Raw genomic sequence first — 16684 nt, forward strand, 5'->3', positions numbered from 1 at the left:
TTTGCAGACAATTTGAAGATGGGTGGTGGGGCAGGTAGTTTTGAGGAAGTAGAGAGGCTACAGAAGGAATTACAGTTTAGGAGAATGGGCAAAGTAATGACATATGGAATACAGTGTCAGGAAATGTATGGTCATGCACTTTGGTAGAAGGGTTGACTATTTTCTAAATGGAGGGAAAATATAAAAAAACTGAGGTGCAAAGAGTTTGGGAGAACTTGTACAGGATTCCCTAAAGTTAATTTGCATGTTGAGAGTGTGGTAAGGAAGGCAAATGCAATGTTCGCATTCATTTCAAGAGGACTGGAATATAAAAGCAAGGATGTAAATTTGAAGCTTTATAAAGCACTGGTAAGGCCTCACTTGGAGTATTGTGAGCAGTTTTGGGTCCCTTATCTTAGAAAGGATGTGCTGAAACTGGAGATGGTTCAAAGGAGGTTCACGAGAATGATTCCAGGATTGAACGGCTTGTCACATGAAGAGCATCTGATGGCTCTGGGCCATCGCGAAGGATGAGGAGTGACCTCATTGAAACCTATCAAATGGTGAAAAGCCTTTATACAGTGGATGTGGAGAGGATGTTTCCTATGGTGGGAGAGTCTAAGACCAGAGGACACAACCTCAGAATAGAGGGGCATCCTTTCAGAATGGAGATGAGGAGGAATTTCTTTAGCTAGAGAGTGGTGAATCTGTGGAATTCTTTGCCGCAGGCAGCTGTGGAGGCCATGTCTTTATGTATATTTAATGTTGATAGATTCTTGATAGGTCAGGGAATGAAGGGTTAGGGGGAGAAGGCAGGAGATTGGGGCTGAGAGGAAAGTTGGATCAGCTATGATGAAATGCCAGAGCAGGATCGGTGGGCAAAATGGCCTATTTCTGCTCCTATATCTTTTGGTCTTATGATGAGAATGCTAAATAAATTTGCAAATGGTAATTGGCTTTTTATTGTCACATACCAAGATAGAGTGAAAAACCTTTTTTTTTATATGCCATCCATGCAAATTATTCCATATATAAGTACATAGAGGTTATACAAAAGAAAAAAAATCAGATTGCAGAATCAGTTACAGTTATGCAAAGTGCCTACAAGCAAATAAAATGCAAGGTCATGACTAGGTAGATTGGAAGATCAAGAGTTTGTCTTTATTGTGTAAAAAAAATCAAAACGACAGTCTTATAACAGTGGGATAAAGCTGTCCTGATATGTGTTCTCAATATTTTGTATTTTCTACCCGATGGGAGGGGGAGAAGAGAGAATCACCAGGGTGGATTGTGCCTTGATTAGTTTGGTTGTTTTACCATGGCAGCAGGAATTGGTAAATTGGTTCATTACTGTCACATTTATTTTATTAATATTTTTAGAGGCCTAGCAGAGTTTATAGGCACTTCCAACACAAAAAGCCCCTGCTGCCCAATTATATCCATGTGACCAATTGACCTAATAACCCATATGTCTTTGAAATGTGGGAGGAAAATGTGGGAGTCAAGCTCCTTGTAGATAGTGGCGGAATTGAACCCCTATTACCGGTGCTGTAATAGCTAACCATTACACCACTGTGCTGCCCCTTGTAAACGTACCAAGGTACAGTGGAAAACATTGTTTTGCATGCCATCCATACAGGTAATAAAAGGGGAAACGGTAACAGAATGCAGAATATAGTGTTACAGTGACAGGATAGTGCAGGCATTTGGACAACAGAGTGCAAGGTAATTACGAGGTAAGTTGGTGTTTAGTGGTCAGGGTGTTCTAGATGGGTTGAAGGGCCTGTTTCTGTACTGTAAGGCAGGGGAGTGGGGATGACTGGAAGAACTGGATCAGCCCATGATTGAATGATGGAGCAGACTCGATGGGCCGAATGGCCTACTCCCGCTCCTATATTTTATGGTCTTGTGTTTAAAACATTTCCTAAACAACGGAACATTTGTTATCCTGCAATCCTCCAGCACCTCATCTGTGGCTAAGGATAATTTAAATCTCTGTTAAGGCCCTTGTAGTTTCTGCACCAGCCTCCCACGGAGTCCAAAGGAACACTTGTTAGGTACACTTGTTATCCACCCTAATTTGCCTCAGACAGCAAACACCTCCTCTTCAGTAATCTGTGTAGGGACCTCGTTGCTGCTTGTTTTACATCTTTAGGCTCTGTGTCAGTCTCCCGAGTAAATGCAGATGCAGAAAATCTATTTAAGATCATTCCCCCCATCTTTTTTGGCTTCACACATACAAACGGTAGATTACCACTTTGATCTTCCAGAGGATCAGTTTTGTCCCTTACTATCCTTTAGCTCTTAATACACCTGTAGAAGACATAGGATTCTCCTGCACCATGTCTGCTAGAGCAACCTCATGTCTTTTAGCCCTCCTGATTTCTTTTGTATGTGTTCTCTGGCATTTCTTATACTCAAGTACCTCATTTCTTCCTGAATCCCTATGCACCTCTGTTTTCTTAATCAGGGCCTCAATATTTCTCAAAAACCAAGGTTGCATAAACCTGTTAACCTTGCCTTTTATTCTGACAGAAACATACAAACTCTGTATTCTCAAAATTTCACTTTTGGAGGCCTCTCATTTACCAAGTACACCTTTGGCAGAAAACCGCCTGTCCCAATCCAGACTTGGCCAGATCCTTTCTGATACCATCAAAATTTGCTTTTCTTTAATTTAGAATCTGAACCCAAGGACCAGACCTATCCTCTTCCATAATTACTTTGAAACTAATGGCATTGTGATCACTAGATACGAAGTGTTCCCCTACACAAACTTCAATCATCTGCCTGTCTCATTCCCTCACAAGAGATCTAGTATTGCACTTCCTCTGCTTGGGACATCTATGTACTGATGAAGGAGACTTTCCTGAACACATTTGACAAATGCTTTCCCATCCAGCCCTTTTACACTAAGGGAGTCCCTGTCAATATGTGAAAAGTTAAAATCACCTGCTATTACAACCTCATGTTCTGGTAACAGTCTGCGATCTCTCTACATCTTTGCTACTCTAAATCCCACAGACTTGGTGGTCTATAATTTTATCATTAACATGGTCATACCTTTCCTGTTCCTCAGTTCTCCCTATAAAGTCTCATTAGACAAGCTTTCCAGTCTGTCCTGACTGAACCCTGGAACACTGAGCTGCCAGTCCTGCCCCTCCTGCAACCAAGTCTCACTAATGGATGCAATGCTGTAATTCCTTGTGCTGATCCATGCCCTAAACTCATCTGCCATTCCTACGATACTCCTTGCATTGAAATATATGTAGTTCAGAACAATAGTCCCACGATGCTCACCCTTTTGATTCATGACTTTGTTGGTAGATATAACGTCATTCTCCTCAACCACTTCACTAACTGTTCTGGTGCTTTGGTTCCCATCCCCCTGCAACTCTCGTTTGCTAGCAGACCTTTCCGCTAGGGTATTAGTCCCCTCTGCTTCAGGTGGAAACCTTCTCTTCTGTACAGGCCCCTCCTTCCCTGCAAGAGAGCCCAATAATTCAATAATCTGAAGCCTTCACTCCTGCACCAACTCCTTAGCCATATGTTACACTGTATAATCTTCCTATTTCTGGCCTCATAGTCATGTGACATGGGTAGTAATCCTGAGATCACCTCCCTGGGCGTCTTGACGTTTAACTTAGTACCTAACTCCCTGTACTCACTTCGCAGGACCTCGTCACCCATCCTATCCATGTTGTTAGTACCAACATGGACCACGACCTCTGGCTGTTCACCCTCCTGCTTAAGAATGCTGTGGACCCAATCAAGTTGTCTTAGACCCTGGCACCTGAACAGAAATCTAGTTCTTGTCCACAGAACCTCCATTCTGTTCCCTGAACCACCGAATCCCCTGTCACCACAGCACAGCTCTTCTCCCCCATTACCTTCTGAGCAACAGAGCCATACTCAGTGCCAGAGACCTGCTCGCTGCGACTTCTCCCTGGTAGGTCATTTCCCCTCTCAACAGTATCCAGAGTGGTATACTTATTATTGACGGGAATGACCACAGGAGCCGTTCTTTTTGCAAAGTTAGGAGAATTTTCTCAATAAACCAGACCTTCTATGTCTCAACACCAGGATGAGAGCGATTATATATTTTTTCATCTTTCTGTTGCCTAATCTTACATTCAGTTCACTAATGCCTTTTTCTTTTACCTTTCTCTAGACAACCATCCTGGGAACAATCTTAGCGATAACTGGGAATATCCTTATCAGTATATCCCTAAATATTCAGGTACTGTAACATTCACTGTCTCAGAATTGCTTTTATTTTCCTGAAATCTGGAAGTCAAATTGGTAAATCTGGTTTATTATTGTCACCTGTACTGAGGTACAGTAAGAAACTTTGTTTTGCATGCCATCCATAAGATTATCGGATCCAATTGAGCTCAAACCAGGGTAAAACAATAACAGATTGCAGACTAAAATGCTAAAGTTACAGAGAGATGATAACGTGTAAAGCTATGAAGTAGATTGCAAAGTCAAGAGTTCATTTTATTGTAATAGGGCATTGGTTCTCAATGTGGGCAATATGCTGGCTTTTATAGGAGTCACAAGTGAAGAACGAGAAACTGGGAGCCACAGGAGCTTCTGAATGGGACATGATAAGTTTACTGTTTGAATGAGATATTACTAAAATATGTAAATATAGAAGAAATGAACATTTCTCTGGAAGAAAGCAAAGTTGTTTTTAATTGGATTTCCCACTTCTTATCTGATTGAATGTGGTTTTAGTCTTGCCCTTCACCTGCTATCGAAAGCTCTTTACCATCTTGATGTTGTGAATAGAAGTTATCTTTGATTATCTTTAACCAAGTTTCAACCAGATATTCAAAAATCTACTTGTTTGCATCAGTCGAGCAGCTCTCCCAGAAAACCCAAAGTAACAATATAATGCACTTTTTCTTTGATGGTTGGAAGAATATTATATATATTATAAATAACTTATCCTATTCAGAGCTTTGAAATAGTTTTTATTATTTATTTACACCTGTGACATTACATTTAACATACAATACCTATAACCTGTTTAAGCATAATTATTGACTGTATTAGAATAATTAGTACAGTTGACCAATAAAAACTTTAGCAAGTAGCTTAGACTATGGAAGGTAGGGACAAAAGAGATATTTGAAAGTCACAAATGTGCCGCAAGCAAAAAAAAAGTTCAGAACCATGTTTACTGTGGATTGTTAGCTGGGAAAAAACTAGTCTATTAATCAGTGATTTCGAATGAATCAAGGACAATGGAAGTAGACAAACTCATCGTCTTTGTTCTTGCCTTGAGGTTGAAGGAGTGGAGACTGACATTTTAGGAAGCTGCTCTGTAATCTCTATTTTGTGAACTGTTTGAGAACTGATTCTTGCTCTGGGATAATCTAATCAGAGCAATTGAATATGGACACAAGGAGTTTGAGCTGCTAAACCTGAGATCATTCTCAGATAAACTGTGTAATGTGTACCATTGCAGGTCTACAGAAGTAATCCCATTATAAGACCATAAGACATAGGAGCAGAATTCAGCCATTTGGCCCATCGAGTATGTGCTGCTGCTCAATCATGGCTGATCCTTTTATTTCCCCTCCTCAACCCCATTTTACGGCCTTCTCCCCATAATCTTTGATGCCATGTCCAATCAAGAACCTATCAATCTCTGCCTTAAATACACCCAATAACCTGGCTTCCACAGCAGCACATGGCAACAAATTCCATAAATTCACCACCCTCTGCCTAAACAAAATTTCTCCGCATCTCTGTTTTGAATGGACAGCCCTCTATCCTGAGGCTGTGCCTTCTTGTCCTAGGCTCTCCCACCATGGGGAAACATCCTTTCCCACATCTACTCTGTCTAGGCCTTTCAATGTTCGAAAGGTTTCAATGAGATCCCCCCTCATCCTTCTAAATTCCAGCGAGTACAGACCCAGAGCCATCAAACATTCGTCGTATGATGACCCTCTCATTTCTGGAATCATCCTTGTGAATCTCCTCTGGACCATCTCCAATGCCAGCGCATATCTTCTAAGATGAGGAGCCCAAAACTGTATGTAATACTCGAGGTGAGGCCTCACCAGTGCCTTATAAAGCCTCAGCATCACATTCCTTCTCTTGTATTCTAGACCTCTTGAAATGAATACTAACATGGCATTTGCCTTCCTCACCATTGACTCTATCTGCAAGTTAACCTTTAGGGTGTTCTGCACAAGGACTCCCAAGTCCCTTTGCATCTCAGATTTTTGGATATTCTTCCTATTTAGAAAATAGTCCGTACATTTATTTCTGCCACTAAAGTACATGACCATGCATTTTCCAGCATTATATTTCACTTGCCATTTTATTGCCCATTCTACTAATCTGTCTTTGCATTCTACCTGTTTTCTCATCACTACCTGCCCCTCTACCAATCTTCATATTATCTGCAAACTTGGCAACAAAATCATCTATTCCATCATCTAAGTCATTTATATACAGCATAAAAAGAAGTGGTCCCAACACCGACCACTGCAGAACACCACAAGTCACTGGCAGCCAGCTAAACAAGGATCGCTACCTTCTTCCAATCAGCCAGTGCTCTAACCATGTTAGTAACTTTCCTGTAATACCATGGGCTCTTAACTTGGTGAGCAGCCTGATGTGTTATGTTGGTCTAATGTCTGAGTGGCCTGGTTTAACTGGTTTAAGGCATGAAGTTGCATAGCCCTTGGAACAGAGCCAATAAGAAGGTGGTGTAGGTCAGTCAGGTGACTTATAGCCAATAACACTGACAAGGCGACATTTGAACTGGTAAGGAATGAATGTAAATGCGAAGGTTTCAAATACAAGGTATACAAGATTAATCACCGCGGATACAAGTGGGAGTGACCCTACGTGAAACGTGTGGAGGGTTAATCAGGATTATGAGGAATGCTTGGCAATAGTAGATTCCTTTCCTCGGGTGTTCCCTTTTCTATTCTTCCACTATTCAGGAGAGTCAGGGAAAGCTAATGAGTGTGCACGCAGGTATTTATTAGGTTAGACAATAAAGGTACTTGTTGGTAATTGTAGATCCTTGCTGTGCTGCTCTGATCATTATTACTAAGGGTGGCCCTTGTAACAGCCCGATTCAATAGAAGCTGTCCTTGGGCCTAATGCTTTGCACTTTAAGGCTTTTTTAAAAACTCCTGCTCAATGGAAGGGGAAAGAAGAGAAAACGTCCAGAGCAGAAGGGAGTCTTTGACTATGTCTTCTCTCTTCTGAGCACCCCCTCCAGCGCAATAGGCACTGACGAGAGGCGATTCCTAACAGGAATATAGACATAGTTGAAAACTCTGTCTTCACGTTCCTTTCATTGGATCAATTCCCAGCCAATTGGAAAGAACACAGATAGTTCACTGGCCAGTTGGATTAAACTTCAAGAACAATTGAACAGCTGCACTCTTGAACCTGTTGCCAATATTTTGATACTCAACAAATAAGTGTTCACAGAAATTGAAAGACAATAATTTTTTATTGCCTATTGATTTTTCTCCAGGATTTACTGTGTTTTGGAGTTAATGTTCCATTATCAGACAAATCCAGAACGGAGCTGAGGAATTGGCAGCTTTACTGATTTGAGGGGACATGTGTCCTTTTTCATAGAAATCACTGAGTGTCTCAGTCAGACAGAAGAGAAACAGGCCTCTCACCCTTATTCCATCTGTGTCAGCCACACTGTCTGTCGGAGCTAGTCATGTTTGCTTGTGTTTGTCCTGCATCTGTCCAGGACTTGTCTCCCCATGCATCTGTCCAATTGTCTTTTAAGTGTAACTGACTCCACCTCTACAGCTGCTTCTGGGAACTCAATCCATAGACAATCACCAACACTGGACGAAAAAGTTGTCCCCTAAGTCCCTTTTAAATCATCCCCCTTTCATCTTAACCCAATGCTCTCTAGCTTTAGACTCCTGTAAACTGGGGGGGGGGGAACCCTATAACCCAATAACCCCTTAATTTACTACTGTCACGTGTACTGAGATAGAGTGAAACCTTTGTTTTACACTCCATGTATGCAGATCACTTGATCATAACAGTGCATTGAGGTAGTACAAGGGAAAACAATAACATATTGCAGAATGAAGTGTAACAGTTACAGAGAAAATGCAGTGTAAGTGGACAATAAGCTGTAAGATCATAATGAGGCAGAGTCCATAATTATCAAACTAAGGGGCTATTCACTGGTCTTTTTACTGTGGGATAGAAGCTGTCCTTGAGCCTGGAGATTGGTTTCTGTGGTTTGTTGAGCTGTGTCCACAACTCTGCAGGTTCTTGTGGTCTTGAGTTACCATACCAAACCATGGTGCATACAGATAGGATGTTTTCTGTAGTGGATCAGTAATGTAGAGGATCTGGTGAACTTTCTTGGCCGTGGCAGTTATGGTTGTACAGGACAGGCTAAAGGAGACTCCTATGCTCCAGCATACCCAGTCCATTCTCATAACTCAAGTTCTCCAGTCCTGGGAACATCTTTGTGAATGTTTCCGGCACCCTTTCCAGCTTAATGTCATCCTTCCTATAGCTGGAATGCACATGGTAATGGAACAGGGAGCATTTGCCATCATGGCCTAGGTTAATATTGCTTTCCCTGGGTTCTGATGTTCAAAGTTTAAGTTCTAAGAAAAATTATTATCAAAGTACATATATTTCAGTGTATATAGCTCTGAGATTTGTTTTCCTGCGGGCATACACAGTATTCAGATGACATCAGGCAGTTTGATCATTTGATCAGAATTCGGATACACAGTAGTGAGAAGCAGGAGCAGATCATTTGATCCCACAAGCTTGTGCTACCATTCCATACGGTTGCTGATTCTATACATTATCCTGCATGAATCCCCTGGTGTCCAGGGGATTGCTTTGGTCAATGAGCCACCCACAGTATGGCTTTGGAGAGTAACGTGCTACAGGCAGTGACTGCTATGTTAGTATCCAGCAAGGGTGAGGAACCAGCCCCTGGAACATCCTGATGCTTTTGTTAGGTGTGCACGTAATCATGGATTTATAAAACTGCACAACCCAGGAGGGAGGCATTATTCAGGGACACAGTAACAATGGTCTCATTACAGGAGGCCTATATAGAGATATTTCTATATATCCCTATATATAGAAATTCCACACCAGCCATCAGGGATCTTTAGCTAATTAAATAACTCCAGAATAAAGAGTGGACCCTGTAATGTTTAGAAAAGTCCCTGAGATTCCCATCTATATCCATATAGATGTCCATGTCTTTCAGAGAAGTAGATATGAATGGGCACAGTTTTTCCCCCCAAGGTTGGGGCATCAGGAAATAGAGGGTGCAGCTTTAAGGTGAGAGGAAAATGATGTAATGGGAACCTGAGGGGCAACTTTCCACCCAGAAGGTGGTTAGCATGTAGGAAGTGGCTGAGGCAGGTACACTGACAGCATTTTAAAGGCACTTGGACACGTACAGGGATAGGATAGGGATACAGGCCAAATATGAGGAAATGAGACTAACTTTGATGGGAATCTTGGTCGGCATGCACCAGCTGGGTCACAGGGCCTGATGCTATGCAGTGTGGCTCTCTGACTTTCTATGTGACTCCAGGCCCACAGCACGTAGACCCCCAACCGAAATGCCTGAGCTGGTCACTCCCCAACTCCCAGCTCTACATAGCTCTGGCAGTCCCAGAGGGTAGCTCACCATCACAGACTTGGTTCTGTCAATGACACACACTCCCCCTTGTTATACCTCAATTACTTATCCGTCAGTTATAATCGGCTTTCCTCCCTCGATCACAGTATGCAACCGATTTGTTGTCTCTGTGTGGTATTCTGAGAATGAGTGTTCCCCATGATAAAGATTTACTTTGAACTTTGAAACCGCTGTACGTTATTTGAATAAACAGCTGAGTGATTTTTTTCCTGAAGTGATGCAAGATACGTACGATCATTACCAAATGTCAATGAAAAATTTGAAACCAGCTTGAGACCCAACCAATCACTAATCGATTTCAAGTTGGATTGTATTGGTTACAACCTTTCCCACCTTATAGAAACTCCAAGTGCTATATCTATCAGTCATCTATTTGTCAGCCATGTTGTGCAGAGCACTGAGTTTTAGAATTCTTAATCACATTTACAAATCCTACCATGACCTTAGCTTACAGCCACCCTCCCCTTCTTGTTCTGGTCTAGTCCACTGTGAAAGGTGCTTTTGTGCTTTACAGCTAATTATATTCAAGAGTGCTCACAATTGCAGTGTAGCAACTTCCCACCAAGAGTGACCTTTTGTGTACACCTGACAGAACAGACAGATGAACATCTCTTTCAGTACCTCACAGTTCTCTCAACTGCAATGCCAGTTTAGTCATTTTCCACTTGTGCTCAACAGTGGGTTTTGAACCAACAACCTACTGACTTACAGCAGGCCGGAGAGCATTGGTGGAGGCAAATGGACAGTTGACATTCAATGTGTTGATCTGGAGTTACATTTGCTTTCTAGCAAAAATTGGAATGCTGAGAGAACTGAAATTAAAATGAGGACGTCTGTTTCTGATCCTGAAAGTGAAGAGGCCCCAAAGCCTGCTCAACTCCCTTGCTCTTCTCTGTCACACCCTTGTGTGTGAAACGACTGATAACAAGCAAATCACACAATATAGACAGCAGCAACTGGTAAATTGGTTTAGTATTGTACTGAGGTACAATGAAAAACTTTGTCATGCCATCCACACATATTTCATCACATCTGTACGTTGAGGTAGTACAGGGGAAAAACAATGACAGGATTGACAAATTCGTGTTAGTTTCAGAGAAAGTGCAGAGCAGGAAGACAACAAGCTACAAGGCAACAACAAGGTGGATTTTGAGTTCGAGTCCAGTTTATCAGATGAGAGATCCAGACTTTGAATATGTTGGCTGCTTTCCTGAGGCAGGGAGAAGTGTGTAGACAGGGTCCGTGGAGGAAAGATTGGTCAGATTGCCTGTGACCCAGGCAGTGGTCTCTAATTACTTATCCAAACAAAGATGACTCTTTCACCCTGAAATTTGAGAAAGAGAACCTGAAGTCAGACAGCAGAATAAAGAGAATTACAGAGGCATGGGAGAGGAGTTGGCCAGAATTGATTGGAAATGAACACCTGCAGGGATGACGGCAGAGCAGCAATAACTGGAATTTCTGGAAGTAATTCTGAAGGCACAGGATATATACATCCCAAAGAGGAAGAAGTATTCTAAAGGAAAGGTGACACAACTGTGGCTAAAAATTAGTGGGAAGTTAGAGGATTGGGAAGCTTTTAAAAACCAACAGAAGGCAATTTAAAAAAAGGCATTAAAAAGGTAAAGATGGAATGTTAGAGTAAGCTAGCCAATAACATCAAAGAAGATACCAAATATTTCTTCAGGTACATAAAGTGTAAAAGAGAGGCAAGAGTCGATATCAGACTGCTGGGAAATAATGCTGGAGAGATAGTAATGGGGGACAACAGAATGGAAGATGAACTGAATAAGAGTTTTGCATCAGTCTTCACAGTTAAAGACACTAGCAGTATGGTGGGAGTTCCAGCTGTCAGGGGGCATGAAGTATGTAAAGTTACCATAACTAGAGAGAAACTTCTTGGGAAATGGAAAGGTCTGAAGGTATATAAGTCACTGGACCAGATGTACACCCCAGAGTTCTGAAAGAGGTGGCAGAAGACATTGTGGATGCATTAGTAATGATCCTTAAAGAATCACGAGATTCTGAAATGGTTTCTGAAGACTAGAAAATTGCAAATGTCACTCAACTCTTCAAGAAGGGAGAGAGGCAGAAGAAGTGAAACTATAGGCCAGTTAGCCTGACATTAGTGGTTGGGAAGGTGTTAGAATCGATTATTAAGGATGAGTCACAGGGTACTTGGAGGCACATGATAAATAGGCTGTCGTCATCATGGTTTCGTCAAGGGAAAACCTTGCCTGACAAATCTGTTATAATTCTTTGAAGAAATAACAAGCAGGATAGACAATGGAGAATCGGTTGATGTTGTATACTTGTATTTTAAGAGAGCCTTTGACAATGTGCCACACATGAGGCTGCTTGTCATATGAAGAGTGTTCGATGGCACTAGAATTCTGAAGAATGAGGGGTGAGTTCATTTTAACCTATTGCATGGTGAGATGCCTTGATAGAGTGGATGTGGAGAGGATGTTTCCTATAGTGGGAGAGTCTAAGACCAGAGGACATGGCCTCAGAATAGAGGGGCGTCCTTTTAGAATGGAGATGAGGAGGAATTCCCTTAGCAAGAGAGTGGTGAATCAGTAGCATTCTTTGCCACAGGCAGCTGTGGAGACCAAGTCTTCATGTACAAACGTTTGTATATTTAAGGCACAAGTTGATAGATTCAACTAAGTTGAAGGGATATGGGGTGAAGACAGGGGACTGGGGCTGAGAGGAAAATTGGATCAGCTATGATGAGATAGTAGAGCAAACACGTTGGGCCAAATGGCCTAATTCTTCTTCTACATCTTGTCTGCGGCCTGTAAATATTATTTTCTGTTCTTTTGATTCTTCAATGGTAGTTAATTTACTCAGGGCTAAATAACCCAAAGATGGGTATAAACAGGCATATTACATCACAAGGGACGTAGATATGGTTCTTTTCCCAAAGTATGGGAGTCTGAACCAAGAGAGCATGGATTTAAGGTGAGGGGGGGAAAGATTTAAAGAACATGAGGAGCAACTTCTTTCCAGGGGGTTTTGAGTATACGGAACAAGCTACCTGAGGAAGTGGTAGAGGCAAGACAAATTACAACATTTATAAGATATTTGGACAAGTATATGGATCAGAAAGTTTTTGTGGGATATTGCCAAAACATAGACAAATGTGCCTAGTTCAGGTAGCACCTTGGTCAGTGTGGAGGAATTGGGCTGAAGGCCCTGTTTCTGAGCTGCTTAGCTCTATGAATCAGTGTTCTTGCAGTTGGAAGTAGTCTACCAGGTCATTATCCATCGTCTTTTCTATGGAAGAAGAACTCAGCAGCAAAGAAACAACATTTAACAGTCATATTGTCTCTTGCAATTCAAGCTGGGACAGGTCAAGTAATCAACTTCAATGATTGGTCAGATTTTAGCCAACTGTTTTGTAAATCTCACTGCAAGTTTTGTAACTCTTTAAGGTGGAATTCTCTTTCTGAGGGAATAATACATTCAGGAGGAATATTGTGAAAGGGCAAGTGAGGCTTTAGAGAAGGTGTAGAGAAAAAAAATACCAAGAGGGATGGTAGCAAAACCGGTTAAGAGTGGCCAATTGGAAAGGAGAAGATGGGGGAAAATCTGCCTTTCAGATTCTGAAAAGTATTGATGAAGCAGAAAGAGGAAGGTTACTTCCAAATAAGGGAGTCCAAAACTAGCTCGTTGGTGTGCCGATAACCTTTTTCCTTAGAAATGGAATTAGATTTTGTCTATTGTCACATGTGCCAAAATGCTTGTCTTGCATAGTGTTCATACAGATCAAATCATTATACAGTGTTTTGAGGTGGAACAAGGTAAAATAATAACCAAGCAGAATGCAGTCGTCACTGCCACTTCTGTCGACTCGACACCAACCATTGCCATGACTGAACGACAACTGGATTGTACTTGGGTTTGATGAGATGTCTTCCTCAGTACCTCAAGTACTGGGCCAGAGCCAGGTCTTTATCCAGCCTGATAATTAAATGCCCAGGTCTGTGCCGTCACTTGCAGACAGATCAAGCCAGTAAGCTCTGATAACTAATTTGGCAGAAGCTTTGAAGAAAAGACGGCAGTAACCTTATTGATTCTCAGCTAAATGATAAAAGCAAAGCGATGTCAGTTTCAATTACATTTGTTTTATTTTGATCTTTAATTTCTCTCTTTTTCCTGAACTATTCATTTAAAAGCCACTCTAACCCTGTCTGAATTGTATAAAATGCTGTGTTTTAGCTTGTAAAACCTACTTCAAATGATAAAAAAAAAGCTTATTTCACAATCCAACGTGAGGAACATTTACTAAAAGTTATTTTGTACTTTCTGTGATTCTTTGACACTCATTGGCCACTATATTAGGTACACCTGTTCACTTTGCTTCCTCATTAATTCAGACATCCCAGCCTGCAAAAACTCATTTCAGGGAGGTAGCACCATCAATTTGCAGGAGACTCCCAGAACTTCCGGGAAAGGTGGGATGTCTGCAATAGAGTAGCTCCTTAGCAACTAGCCAGCTAGTTTAAATAACGTTAGCTATGCTAATGAACGAATGACACCTGTTAAACTCACCTCAACATGTCTTTTACATTTTAACCCACCATGGGCAATAGAAAAGTCACTGTTGCAAACAGTGCAGCGAGCAACACCGTCATTATTTTGACCCCTATTAGGCAGGGGTACACTTTAGTGTAGTCTGGGGTGACCTACGTTTTATATTTTTTTGGAACACTCTGCCATGGCGCGCTCTCGCTTTCTCTCACGCTGTCTCTCTCGCTCGCGCTCTCGCTTGCTTTCTCCCTCACTCGCGCTCTCGCTTTCTCCCTCGCTCGCGCTCTCGCTTTCTCCCTCGCTCTCGCTTTCTCCCTCGCTCGCGCTCTCGCTTTCTCCCTCGCTCGCGCTCTCGCTCCCTCGCTCGCGCTCTCGCTTGCTTTCTCCCTCGCTCGCGCTCTCGCTTTCTCCCTCGCTCGCGCTCTTGCTTGCTTTCTCTCTCCCTTTCTCTGGCTCGCGCTCTCTCGCTCGTTCGCACTCTCGCTTTCTCGCTTTCTCGCGCTCTCTCGTGGTCGCTCTCGTGCTGTCTCGCTCACGCTCGGGCTTCTCTCTAGTGGTCGCTCTCGCTTTCTCTGGCTCGCGCTCTCTCGCTCGTTCGCGCTCTCGCTTGCTTTCTCCCTCACTCGCGCTCTCTCTCTCGCTCGTTCGCGCTCTCGCTTTCTCTTTCACTCGCACTCTTGCTTGCTTTCTCTCTCGCGCTCTCTCTCATGGTCGCTCTCGCACTCTGTCTCGCTCAAGCGCTCGCTCTCAAAAAAATTGATTTCCGTGATATTGTATATAATTTGCGGGCATCAGGGAGCTACTATTAATATGCGGGAGACTCCCAGAACTTCCGGGAGAGGTGGGATGTCTGTTAATTCATTGTGATGCACTGACCTGACGGTTCTGTCTCAGTCATCTGAAACACCTAGCTGTCAGATGTCGTCCATTTTATCTGCCGAGGAGTTTTCCACCATCATCCTGGTAGTGGTGTACATTCCACCTCAGGTCAATGTCAGACAGGCACTGGAGGAGCTAGTCACTGTGATCAGCAGTTACAAAACAGTGCTCCCTGATGCCTTCCCTATCATTACAGGGATTTTAACCAGACCAGCTTGAAGAAATCTTGAACAACTGCCACCAAAATATCACCTGTAGACACAGGACCCAACACACTTGGCCACTGCTATACCACCATCAAGAGCACTTACCATGCTATCCCACACCCCAATTTGGAAAGTTTGATCACTTCTATTCCTGGCGTATCGGCAGAGACTAAAGATTTCAGCACCAGTTGCGAGGAGCAAGAAGATATAGTCAAGGGAGATGGAAGGGCCCTTACAGGATTGCTTTGAGTTAGTGGATTGGACAATACTCAGGAGCTCATCTTTGGATCTGAATGAATATGCCACAGTTTTCATTGACTTCACCAAGACGAGTGCGTGCCTTCGAAAACATACCAGATAAAATCAAACTAAAAGCCACGGATGAATCAGGAGATTCATAGTCTGCTGAGGGGTAGATTTGTGGCATTCAAGGTGTCTGATCCAAGAAGTCCAAATGTGACCTATAGAAGGATATTTTAAGAGAAAGAGGAAAAACCATCGAGATTGAAGTTAGAGACAGACTCGGCTGCACGTCAGCTCTGACAGTGTTTCGAGATGGTTGCTTCCTACATGGCGAAACCTTACATGATGAATGGCTGTGATGCTTCTCTGCCAGATGAGCTCATGCCTTTTATACATGCTTCGAAAGCTACACCCGTGCGAATCCCTGTAGCATCTGGTGACTGTGCAACCTCTGTCTCGGAGGTCAATGTCAGAACATCTCTCACGATGGTGAAAGCTGCCAGGTGTCGGGTGGTGTACCTGGTAGGCACTGAAAACCTGTGCCAGCCAACTGGTGGGGGACATCTTCAATCTCCCACTGCTGCAGTCAGAGGTTTACCCCTGCTTCAAAGTGGCAGCAATCTTACAGTGCCCAAGAAGAGCAGGATGACCTGCCACGACGACTGCCTCCCAGCTGCAGATAAAGTACTTTGAGGTTGGTCATGGCTAGAATCCTCTCCCGCCTCAGCGAGGATCTGGACTTGCTGCAATTTGCCTACTGCCTCAATAGATGTACAGTGGATGCAGTCTCACTAGCTGTCCGTTTGGCCTTGGATCACCTGGACAATAGCAATATGTACGTCAGCTGCTGTTTATTGATGACAGCTCAACGTTCAACACAATCATACCCTCAGTACAAATCAACAAGAAGCAAAACCTGGGCCCTTGCATCTTCCTCTCCTTGATGCCTCTTTGGGAGACTACAGTTAGTGCAGATCGGAAGTAACATCTCCTCCTCATTGACAGTCAACACTGGTGCACCTCAGGGGTGTGAGCTTGGCTCTACTCTCTACACCTATGACTCTAGGCACAGCTGAAATGCCAACTATAAATTTGCTGATGCCAAAGCTATTGTTGACAGAATCTCAGATGGTGGCGAGGAGGTAGA

At 42.8% G+C, this 16684-nt stretch overlaps 1 protein-coding gene across 4 annotated transcripts in view; it reads left to right on the forward strand.

Moving 5' to 3' along the window:
* LOC134352609 (NIPA-like protein 2) overlaps positions 1–16684 on the forward strand; it is a 111364-nt gene that overhangs the window by 38048 nt on the left and 56632 nt on the right. For 2 of the 4 annotated variants that reach the window (XM_063059923.1, XM_063059908.1), the window contains exons 2-3: positions 4151–4187; positions 4809–4867. The exons of 1 other annotated variant lie outside the window; for it this stretch is intronic. In XM_063059923.1, coding sequence (XP_062915993.1) covers positions 4151–4187; positions 4809–4867 — 96 coding nt within the window. Of the gene's footprint in view, positions 1–4150; positions 4220–4808; positions 4868–16684 lie in introns of all 4 variants that reach the window. One more of the 4 variants, XM_063059914.1, reaches the window with a different exon arrangement.

Source organism: Mobula hypostoma, chromosome 1 (assembly GCF_963921235.1).
Source record: "Mobula hypostoma chromosome 1, sMobHyp1.1, whole genome shotgun sequence".
Lineage (NCBI taxonomy): Eukaryota > Metazoa > Chordata > Chondrichthyes > Myliobatiformes > Myliobatidae > Mobula > Mobula hypostoma.